This window comes from Mobula hypostoma, chromosome 3 (genome assembly GCF_963921235.1).
Source record: "Mobula hypostoma chromosome 3, sMobHyp1.1, whole genome shotgun sequence".
Lineage (NCBI taxonomy): Eukaryota > Metazoa > Chordata > Chondrichthyes > Myliobatiformes > Myliobatidae > Mobula > Mobula hypostoma.
Window position 1 is genome coordinate 33,719,288 of NC_086099.1, and position 12,370 is coordinate 33,731,657.

Sequence of the window (12,370 nt, forward strand, 5' to 3'; positions counted from 1 at the left end):
GTAGCTGGGTATGCACTAGCTTCAATCTCAGATTTGATCTCGGAATGGTTTAAGCGTGAGTTGAGGGTATAGTGATGCAACAATGGGCGTGACTGTCCTTTCCAAGAAGTGGCTCTAAGTAAAACAACTAATGCAATCATTCTGTGTATACATATATTTGTAGATGAAAGGTTTGTGATAGCTAGCTTTGGGAAATGATGGCTGGCTATTTTTGCACCATGTTTCAGAAGAACTCTTGTGGCTAAAAGAGTTTGGATGGTGTCTATTTTGATTACAACCAAATTTGGCATGATTTCACCACATTCCCAATGTTAACCCTTTGACCAATTAATGTTATAGGCAACATGCAAAGAAAATATCCTTTTTTTCAATGTCATCGCATGAAGTTATGCATCTTTCTTTATTCCTCATGTCTGAACAAAACATAAGTCAAAAAAATCTCCATCTATTTCAATTCCACAATATCTTCCAAACAAAAATATAAAATGCATTGTTAATAAAACAGTGGGCTTTAAGTAATAATAATGTGAACAATGAGGGCTTGATTGAATGCCCAAAACTTGAAGTACTCTTCTGTGCCACAGGAGTGCAGGTTACAATTGAGTCCAATGGCTGAATATTTGGATGTTTAAATGTCAATTTGATATTTTAATACACTTGTATTGCTCACAGAGAGGATATTTCTCAAGTCTTGAGGAAACAAGGTCTGAGGTGCTGTGAAGGAAAGCATTAAAATGAATGTACTGTACATTGTATACTCAGTTTATTAAGTACATCTGTATACCTCGTTAATCCAAATAGCTAAGCAGCCACAATTATATTGCAGCAACTCAATGCACAAAAGCATGCAGATATGATCAAGAGGTTCAGTTGTTGTCCAGACCAGACATCAGAATGGGGAAGACATGTGATCTAAGTGACTTGGACCATGGAATGATTGTTGGTGCCAGACAAAGTGGTTTGAGTATCTCAGAAAATGCTGATCTCCTGGAATCTTTGCACACAACAGTCACTACAGAATGGTGTGAGAAACAAAAAGAATATTCCGTGAGCTGCAGTCCTGCGGGCAAAAATACCTTTTAGTGCGAGAGGTCAGAGGAGAATGGCCAGACTGGTTCAAGCTGACAGGAGGGTGACAGTAACTCAAATAACCACACGACAGTGGTGTGCAGAAGAGCTTCTCTGAACACACAACACATCGAAACTTGAAGTGGATGGGCTACAACAGCAAAAAACCATGAGCATACACATATGGGAGGTACCTAAAAATTGGCCACAGAGTGTATTATTGTCATTTAGAATTATGATATCATTGGTGATTTCAGGTTACAATTTCAGTTGGAACGTAGAGCATAGAACAGTAGAGCCGTAGTCCGTTTGGCTCACAATGTTATACATGAGCATACAAGGTAATAAGTAGGGTGCTGTGGAAGCAAACTTGTGGACCACCAGTGTTTAAAGTAATTGTGTTGACTCTCGGATCTCAGAGAATTGTTGATGAGTTTGCTTGGAATTATAATACTGAAAGCAGAGCAGTAGCCAATTAATAATAGTAGGTGGCTTTACTGCCCAGGTTCTCCAGTGAGGAGTGTAAGACCAGCAAGATGGTGTCTGCCAGAGACCTATTTCACAGTAGGCAATTTGCAGTGGGCCAGGGCAATCTGGGAGGCTGGAATTAATGGGTGTCATGACCAGCCTCTCAAAGTGATTCCCCTTTAAAAGTTGCAGATTGGCTTTAACTAATGAAGATGAATTTTAATTGAAACTGACCACTTATAAAATAGGGCTGGGCATCTGTTAACACAGTCAGACAGGGTTTGTGTCAGCTTTATTGCAAAATCATTACAACAAGCAGACAGCATGAATTTACTGTGTTCTCAGCATTGGAAGCCACAACTGTGCATTAATTGTGCATTACAAGTACTCTTTCTGGGGTTGCCCAATTTAACCTATTCTGTTATGTTTAAAAGCTGACTCCATAAAATCATAACACATAAGAGCAGTAGTAAACCATTTGGCCCATTGAGTCTGCTCTATCATTCAATCATGGCTAATTTATTTTTCCTCTTAACTTCATAGTCCTGCCTTCTCATAACCTTTGACACCCTTACTAATTAAGTACCTTTCAACCCCTACTTTAAATATGCCCAGTGGCTTAATCTCCAAAGCAATCTGTGGCAATGAATTCCACATATTCACCACCCTCTAGCTAAAGAAATTTGTCTTCATCTCCGGTCTAAAGGGCTGTGTTATATACTGAGGCTGGTCCTAGTCTTTCCAACTATAGGAAACATCCTCTCAACATCCACTCTACCTAGGCCTTTCAATATTTGGCAGATTTCAATAAGATTCCTTCTCTCCCCTGCCCCCCCCCCATTCTTCTAGCGAGTCCAGGTCCAGACCATCAAACGCTGCTTATACGTTAGCCCTTTCACTCCCAGGATCATCCTCATGAACCTCATCTGGACCCTCTCCATTGCCAGCATATGCTTTCTTAGATATGGACCCAAAATTGCTTATAATACTCCTAATGCAATCTGACCAATGCCTTATAAAGTCTCAGCATTACATCCTTGCTTTTATCTTCTTGTCTTCTTGAAATCAGTGCTAACAGTGCACTTGCTTTCCTTACTACAGACTCGACCTACAACCTTTTGGGTATCCTGCACACACACTCCCTTTTTCGAAAGTACTCTTCACCTTTATTCCTTTGTGACGCTGTATTCCATCTGCTACCTCTTTGCCCTTTCTCCTAATCTGTCCAAGTCCTTCTGCAGACTCTGTTTGCTCAACATTACCTGCCCCTCCACCTATCTTTGTATCATCAATAAACTTGGCCACAAAGCCATCATTTCAATCATGCACATCACTAACATCTAACGTGAAAATTAGTGGCCCTACCACCGATCGCTGTGGAACACTAGTCACTGATATTCTTTTTATGACATAGTGACTACTAGCAAACTCTTTGACGGTGGCAGAGACTGCAATTGAGTCTGATCCTGTTCTTGCATGAGAGCCACTCGTGTTTGTTTTCCAGCACGGTCTCCTGAAAGTGATGAGCCAAGGAGACCCAACTGATTTTTCTTTAATCTCTCCCATCTCCTAAGGAAAGGATCCTGAAGAACAATTGTAATACCAAGCTGATCATTCCAAATGAACTAATAAACTCAGCATGGTCTAGAGGTCAATATCGGGTCTTCCTAGTCAGTATGATTCAATTCTATATCAGACTAATCTAACTAATTATTTACCACAGAAGCTCATGAATTCAAGCCATGGTGATGAGGATTACTCTGCCTGACTTACTTGGCTTTGCAAATAATGCATTTTGTCATTTGTTTCTTTCCCTGCTGTTAGGTTTAATAAACTCACACTCCAAGCTGGATCAAATGACGTTGCACAAACATGATCGTGGCCTTTCCAATGTAAGCAGAAAGAAAGCAATTTCGACTGAAAGTATTACTGTATCAGCTCAGTCATCATCTTCCTCACCTTCACCATCTCCATCGTGTGAATCAGGTTAGTTGCTAATATAACAATTGCCTAGGTGTGCAAAAGTTATTAGGAACTGACCGAGCCTACAGTGTATTTGGATTCCCACACTATGTCTCTGGGCAGAATATTTGTGGAATAAAGTATAACTCCTAGCAGTTACCAGCATTAAATTAATTAGACATACTGGTTAGACTCAAATCAAGCATTGTTGATTTCAGCACGGGTTAACCTTTATAATATGCAAAAGAAATATCAGAGTCAGAATAAGGTTTATTATCACTGACATGAAATTCATTATTTTGCTGCAGTGGTATAGTGCAAGGCATAAAAATTATTCTGTTAGCAAAATAAATAAATGGCTCAAAAGATAAATATTGAGGTAGTGTTCAAGAGTTCGTGGATCATTCAAAAATCTGATGGCGGGGAGGAAAAAGTATAAACTATTGAGTGTGGGTCTTGAGGCTCCTATTCCTTCTCCCCAATTGTAATAATGAGAAGGCATGTCCTAGATGGTTACGGCATTTAATGATTAATATGGTGATCTTCAGACAGTGCCTCTTCAAGATGTCCTCAGTGGTGGGAGTTTTGTGCTCATGATGGAGCTGGTTGAGTCACAACCCTTGCAGCCTTTTATGATCTTGTACATTGGAGCCTTCATATCAGGCTGTGATACAACCAGTCAGAATGCTCTGCACTGTACGTCTTTAGAAATTTGCTAGTCTTTGGTGACAAACCAAATCTCAAACTCCTAATGAAGCAGAGCTGCCTGTGTGCCTTTTTGTGATTGTATCAGTGTGTTAGGCCCAGGATAGATGCTCTGTAATTTTGATGCCCAAGAACCTGAAGCTCCTCACCCTTTCAACTGCTGACACCTCAATTGAGGATTGGGGTGTGCTCTTTCAACTGCCCCTTCCTGAAGTCCACAATCAACTCCTTGGCTGTACTGAGTGCAAAGTTGTTGTGACACCACTTAACCATCCGATCTGTCTCACTCCTGTACACCTCCCCATTGCTATCTGAGATTCTGCCAACAACAGTGATGTCATCTGTAAATTTCTAGATGGTGTTTGAGCAATGACTAGCCACACAGGCACAAGTGTAGAGACCAGAGCAGCGGGCTAATCACACATTCTTGAGGTGCACCTATCTTGATTAAGAGCAACTCTTAAAAATTTACAGCTGAACCAAATGAGTGCTGCTTCTCATTTTCAATATTGGTTGAGTGATTAGATTCATTTGCTTTGGACTTCGTTTATGTCTCCTAAATTTCTCTCTACATTGTAAAGGGTGGCAATTTCTTATGTGTACCTTAGAAATGACACTGGAATCTGGTTGTCACTGCCTATCCAGGTTATTGATATCCATAGTGCACCTGATATTTCTATGGTGACTTGTGACTATTTGGCACATTAATTCTAAAATCAAGCCCAATACCACTTCATACCAATGTCATGGTGCTTTCAGCAATGCAAGGTTTCTGAATTTTATTTCGTGTATTCCTTTTAAGAACACGTACTGGAACATTAGTATGAAACATTTCTCATGGGATATCGCCCAACCATACTATTTTGCATTGACTAACAGAGCCATGTAAACTGGATAAATGCTAGCGAGAGAAAACTGCAGAGGCTGGAAATCTAAGTAACAGACACAAAATGCTGAAGGAAGTCAGCAAGCCAGGCAACATCTATGGAAAAGAGTACAGTTGATGTTTCAGGCCAAGGGTCTAAGCCCGAAAGGTTGACTGTACTCTTTTCTGTAAATAGATACTGTTCACTCTCTAGTTCATGGATCAACAACCTTCTTCTCCTTCAACACCATTGTTTACCCAAAAGCTATCGAGGTCCAATGTGCCCCATGAAACCGTTCATCATTTCATTCAGTCCATTTTTGTATCCAGTCAGTACAAGCCCTTGCACTTAATAGTCTGAATGGGGTAAATAATTCTTCTCCAGTCTCAGTTAAACTGACATGGCAGAATTTAAAATAATCTGTAGATTTTTTTCATAGCCATATGTTGATATTTGATTAAATAGGAATGTTTCACTGATACAGAGCTTTCATAAATTCTGGACTACTAAGCACCTGTAAACCAGTGGTGTGCAGTTAGTATTACAAAGTTGGAAAACATGATGTTCAATTTGTATACAGTTCGATCTACACAAAAATGCAGTAAAATCTATCATATTAACTGAGGTATCAGCGCAGAACAGAATCATGCATTTTTAAAAAAGATTTACACTAAATTTGTATCTACAACAGTGCAAATGAAGTCTGAGTCTAATGACTGAACTCCACTAGAACCAGAAAAAAGTAGAGCAAGCCCTCAGCTCATTTTACAGCAGGGATAATCAATATGTCTTTTTTTAAAATAAGGGGGTAGGTTTATTTTAACGGAGGTGTCAGGATATATGCACAGACACAAGAATTATAATATTAACAAAAATATGATCAGAATATGGGAAATTTGAAATGGGGTGTGAACAAACACGTCCTAGTTCAATTATCTGTTCACTTTAATCATGCTTCATGTTGGCTCACCATGGGTGTTGTCACGAGAGACCAGCTTTTACTTTCAAACTGAGATCAGAGTGTCTCAAACATCTGATGGCATATTTGGTTATGGATGAAATTCCATGGTGCATTTAAAAAGCAAAGCTTTTATTTTCAAATTTTAAAAATGTTGACATGTAAGCTTGTCTGTTCCCTTGAGACCTTCAAAATGATGCCTCCGTATTCCCTAGGCAGGCTACCAAGAGTGTACTTTAGCCTTCAGGTTCGATGTTCAGTTTTCTTGCACTTAGATCTGTGATACTGTGAAAGATGGTTTCATTTGAATTACAGAGATCCTGTCCAAACCATTCCTCTGCAATCCATGTGTCAAAATAATAAACATAAAACTTAAGAAAATGTCTAAAAGAGAAAATGGAAAGCTTCTGAGAACTTCCTGTCATTAGTAAAAGGCTCCTTTGAAAGTTTTTGTTCAAATAGAATTTTTTTTTTGGCGGAAGGAAAAGGATCTACAAGTGAACCCAGCTGTTCAGTGAAACTTGCAGAGAGTCGGTGGGTCTCCGAAGGCATTCTTAGACTTTAATAATAGCAATTAAGTGGGACTGAAACATGACCTACTTTAGACTAAAGTGACTGCATTCCTGTATTTTCAAATGATATATATACTGAAAGCAATCCTTACAACTTTCTGAAAATATTATTTAATTATCAGTGTAAAGAAATCTTGCAATATTAGTTCTTTGAGATTTTTATACATGCAGTTAAAACAAATTTCTTTGACAGTGCCTCAAAGACATATGGTTCTTGAAGACCCATTTTTTTTTAACCACCCACACATAATGAAAAAGTGTGTGTTTTATAAAGTGACACTGATCATTACAACATATACAGATTTTCTACTGGAAGCATTTTAGCACCATCAGAAGTAGCTGTAATACTTACTGATCCAAATGACTAGTCATAAAATTACTCCATTGCTTTATGACCACCTAGCAATTATGCAAAGCATTTGAATTTCTCAGCATTTCAGTTTGAATAAATACTATACAAATATAGACAAGCAATACTGTTAGTTTCATTCAACCAATACCTTAAACTTTCCAATTAAGGGATTTAACTGCATTTTGAACAGCAATAAAATTTTGACGTTACAGCTCTTTCTGATAAAATATTTAAATCAGCTACCATAACTTTGATTAAAATATGATTTATCCTGATAACTATTCTAAACCTACATTACACTTACTCAAATTTCAGATTGGCTTGTCAAAACTGTTTACTAATTTTGATCGTGCTCTCAGTGAGATCACTCACCTGTACACAGTGTGTTTGTCATTTGAAATAGGTTTCCAGATAAAATAATGAAAGATTATGAGTTATTTATGTAAATGTTGATATGGTAGGATTTTTCTGCTGCATAGATCATGTTGTGGAATGGCATCTTATGTCCATAACGATCTTAAAATAATAGCATCTTTCCCCTTACTTCTTTTAGAGACACTGCAAGGTATATTTGGGCAATGTAATGCACTGTAGTGAACAACTAAGGAGAATCATTACTTGGGTATCGTTTTACAAAGGCATTGTTTTAATACAGGTATCATCGTTCAGGCTATCAGTACCAGGTTCAACAACAACTAATTTCCGAATGCAGATTAAATTTTAATATTAAAAGAAAAGAGATAGAACATTAGTACTATCATTGAAAATAATTAAATATTTTCAAATATACTTACAATGAATGTGGCATATTATCTAAGGCCAGGAATTAATATCTGCTAATGAAGGTGTTTTGCAAAATGCCCTATAAGTGACTTAACTCAATGTAATACTGCATTTTTGCATCAGGATACATGTATGTCTGATTCATTATAGTACATACTGTGCACTAGTACTGGCTGTTAAATGCATCTTTAAATCATTTTAACACTAATGTAGCATTGAACGGTGTATAATTCCATGCTGGTAGTTAAATGATTGTATACATCTGGTGATTATAATGATTCCCTGTGTTCTGTCCATTTAGTTCAAAGTCCTACTTCTTCACCCAGGAGAAAGCTGAAGAGGAGGGAAATTGAAGCTATTCAATGTGAGGTCAGGAAGATGTGCAATTATGACAAAATTCTTGCAACGAAAAAGAACTTGGACCATGTCAACAAGATCCTGAAAGCCAAAAGATTGCAAAGACAGTCAAAAACTGGCAATAACATAGTGAAAAAGAGGAGAGGCCGTCCAAGGAAGCACCCTTTGCCGCTTGATGAAGACTTAACAGACCAGATGCCAGTACTGGAGAAGTGTGTGGATCTTCCCAGTAAACGAGGTCTGAGGTACAATTTAGCCCCTGAAATGCTGGCTGCAGCCAGTCAGGACACAATCAAGGACACAATTGAAGCTGTAATATGCATGGCACAGCAACAGCAGCCGAAGTCAGATAAAGGCACCAAAAGAAAGCAGAAAGAGGAAATTGGGCAAAATGTGAAGAGACATAGGAAGTCCAAAGAAACTGAAAAAGAGGCAATCACCACAAGTTCTAAAAGGTACAACAGTTTGAACATCTCTGCCACCAGCTACCAATCAACAGCCATCAATCACTGAAACCTTCCTGCACTTTAATATTACTTGGTGAATGAGAAGGGAATGACTAAGATTCAGATATTGGAAAATTTTTAAATGATAACCATTTTCTCACACAATCCACCGTATGAAAGGGATGACCTCATTCCAGCATTCACTGCGTTCTTTATAAATACCAGACTCTGCTGTCAACATCTGGTGTTTCGATATGTCAGTTCAGTTTCACTATTTTGTACAAACATTCCTTCTCCCTGTTTACCGCGCTCTATCCACGGACCCATTATTTGCAAAGTGAGCAACGTGTAATGGTGTTTTAAAGGGTAAGCTAGTGCAAGTACAGTACTTTTGGCAGCCTTTTAGAAGAATGTATTAATGAAATGTTCCTTGGGAAGGCAGGCAAAAATAACATTACGCTTGCAACTGTGTTTCTTATATACTGGATTTATAATCAATATATGCTAGTTGATTAAAGGAGAAAGAAAGAAATTTTAAAATATTCTTGCCGACGTTCAGGCAATACTGTACTCACAGAGCCTTAAATGCAAAAGTGTTATCCATGTAAAGCACTTTCTGCGTCAGTTCAACATATGCTCTTGAAAACTCAGCAGAAATAAAAGAAAAGTCATAAAGGAATTTCCAATCAATAAATGTCCCAAGTTTTTTTTATGTATTGAAAATAAATGTCCCTGCCTTGATGGACAACCCTGTCAGAAAGTGACATTAATTAGAATCTAAAAGAGGTCCATAGCACAAAATAGATTCAGTCTGAACTTCTCAAGGGATTTGCTGGATTTATTATTGCCACCTAGACTTTTATCACTGGGCACTTCCTTTGAGAAGCAATATCATACAAAGCAGTGAACATAGAACAGGGCAGCACAGTACAGGCCATTCGGCCCATGATGTTGTGCCAACCTTTTAACAGTGAAAAGAAATTCAAAGTATTCTTTTAATAGAGAGATTTGCATCTGATCCCTCCCCCCAAAGAAATAATTGATTTCCAACTCTCGCACTTGCCCCTAAAATCTTTGAGCAATTATTTTCACAAGTGACTTTCTGTAAAGGTAGGAATTGATGTTGTAATCTAGATCATTTAAAAGTATAACATTGTGTGCCCTCTTGTATGGCCTTACAGTTTTCCAAAGTAAATAGATGTTAACAAAAAAAATTAAATATATTTTTTCTGCAATTATCTAAGTTTCACATCAAATTTATTCATGCAATATTTAAGAGACTGTTCTCCAAAATTATAAAATTTACGCTGAGAAATGCCCCAGATTTGCCCACAGTATTACTTTAAAATTAACTCTCACCTCTGAACACACAAAATAGAAACATCCAAAATACACAAAGAACATGTTGAATATTTTCCATAACAAACAGAACTGTCACCAGCTGAAATCTATACAATGGATGGTCAGGTCGTAGATATTGTTTTTACCTGTTCATTCTTAGCAGATGGTAATCCTCATCCACCAGTTGTCCTTTCAAAATCAATCACTAGTGAAGAAAATATTCTGCTGCAAAGGGACAATTCTTTTAATCATGTCCTAGTTAACAGTGTCAGTGTAAATCACTCTTTCCTAAATTATTGTATGCAAATAATCAGTTACTTAATATCAAAGAAATGGATGTTTTCTTTATCCCCAGAGTAATGGTTGTCTTGTATCCTGGTAATTGTGTTTTTTTATATTTCTTTATGAAAACTCGATGAAAAACTAACCGTAAGCTTTTGAATTTCTGTATTTAATTTCCCCTTATGCAAAAAGAAATTAAGTGTTCTTATGATGATAATCCAAAACATATTTTCAATTATTTTTAAAAATGAATAATTGTGACTGCAGTTAATATTTAGGCAAAATGTTTATATCATGGCAGCCTTAATTCAGTCAAAAACAATAACCTGTTGTATATAATGTAATTACACATCTTTGACCTGCATGGGTTCAAACTGTCTGAATCATCTTGTCTGTGTAATTGTCATTTTAACTGTTTTTCAATCAACTTTAACCATTGATTTTGATGCCAAACAATTGTTTTAATGCATCTGGGGTTTGGGAATGGGGCTAATTGAAGTTGGGGGTGGAGGGGGTGGGGAGGGATGAAATTCATATATTCTACAATATACAAGTTTTAAAAGTAACCCTTGCCTTTAAAATTTGGTACTTGGTGTCACAGAAGCAAAACCATTAAAATGACAATGACATAATTGTTTAAAATGGACCACAACATTGACAAAATTTTATCAGCATGGAGGTACAGTAAATTTTGGGTCTGATATAGCACGGTATTGTGCTGATGTGAAATAATGTATTGTAACATATCTAGTGAAAAGCCTGCCAAGGTTGCAACACTAAAACAATACAGAGACATTGAAAGAACTGCCAAATGTTCTACACGGGTGTCCTAGTCAAATCCCAGTGTTTTGTTTTTACTCTGGCTTTTATTTAGGAAGAAGAGCAATTTTTTGCCGAAAGTTGATAAGACTACAAATGAAGTTTCAGAAAAAATGTACCTTTAAACATGGGGCACAAGATCCTTTTACATAGTGCTGGCTTATTTTAGTCTGTATTCATAGTGTTTTTAAACCTTTTTTAGAGTGTATTTGCATGTTATTATACTTGACTGTATGTACACATATTTTAGACAAATATTATATTTGTATTCTAATTAAACATAGAGCAAACTTGTACATTGTTGTTTGAAATGTTTTTTGTAACAGTTTTTATTCATGAAGCATTTTTGTACATTGAATAGATATGAACTGCTGTTGATTGGCGCTTATGTATCTGGCATGCTGATTGTCATGCTTCTACATATAGTTGTTGGTTTTTAAAACTTTTTTTCTGAGAGAAGCTCATTGTTTTGCTGCCAAAATCAGGTTAGCAATAGAGCACTTACTGAAAAGTAATCTGTTCATATGTTATTCATTGTGTGAAAATAAAGAAACTTAATCAAAACCAACAACCAGTACTGAAAATGTCATCTTTGTCTATATGGCTTGATTTGCTTTTGCACATTATGGAAAAGTTGCTGCATCTCCCGGAAGAAACCCCCAGCTCTTTTTACACATAAAGGACCAACTAACTGGTCATCTCTTGCTACAGTACAAATAAATGAAGTGTCATATCTTCAGTCCCATTTCAATAGATGAAATGTCTTCTGTATCACATCTATGCCAATTTATTCAATTTATTATATCAGCCAACAAATATGCTGAGCATCAAGTCAAACATTGAATTATGTCAAAAGCTTGCTTAATTATTTTTTTAAATGGATTAATGCATTTTTTAAGAAAGTTACACACCAAAATATTTTCATTATCCCTAATTCCACACTGCATTTAGGACTGAATTGTTGAGAATATGCTTGTGCACTTGGTAAGATTGACTGCTCCACTTTTATGTATACTGCCCCCAGAAATGGCACTTCTTAAAAATTCTGGGATACTATATCCACTTCTGAAATATTTAGAAATATAAAGGAAGAATGATCATAGGGATTCGACCTGTGCTACGTTATAACTTCAGGACAATCCAAGAACAATTGTGGTGGCTTGTCTACTTCAGGTGAACACAGGTCAGTAATCTAATATAACCTTTCATTCCTTTAAATGTTTCCAGAACAAAATAATTGTAGCTGAACTGATAACTACAAAAGAAAACTGTGTAAAATGCTATCTGTTGAACAATATGTGAGGTTTACTATAGAGGGTAATAAAATTACTGTTACTTGAATAAATCTCTGGATTTTCTAAATACATTTTATGATCTCGAATATTTAATAT

The 12,370-nt window shown here is 36.7% G+C and overlaps 1 protein-coding gene across 6 annotated transcripts in view; it reads left to right on the forward strand.

Moving 5' to 3' along the window:
- The window catches only part of setbp1 (SET binding protein 1), a 266,412-nt gene extending 254,734 nt beyond the window's left edge, over positions 1-11,678 (forward strand). For all 6 annotated transcript variants that reach the window (XM_063042860.1, XM_063042857.1, XM_063042858.1 and 3 more), the window contains 2 exons: positions 3,361-3,522; positions 8,036-11,678. In XM_063042860.1, the coding sequence (XP_062898930.1) occupies positions 3,361-3,522; positions 8,036-8,604 (731 nt within the window). In that variant the 3' untranslated portion in view covers positions 8,605-11,678. The remainder of the gene's footprint in view (positions 1-3,360; positions 3,523-8,035) is intronic.
- The last annotated feature ends 692 nt before the right edge of the window (positions 11,679-12,370 follow it).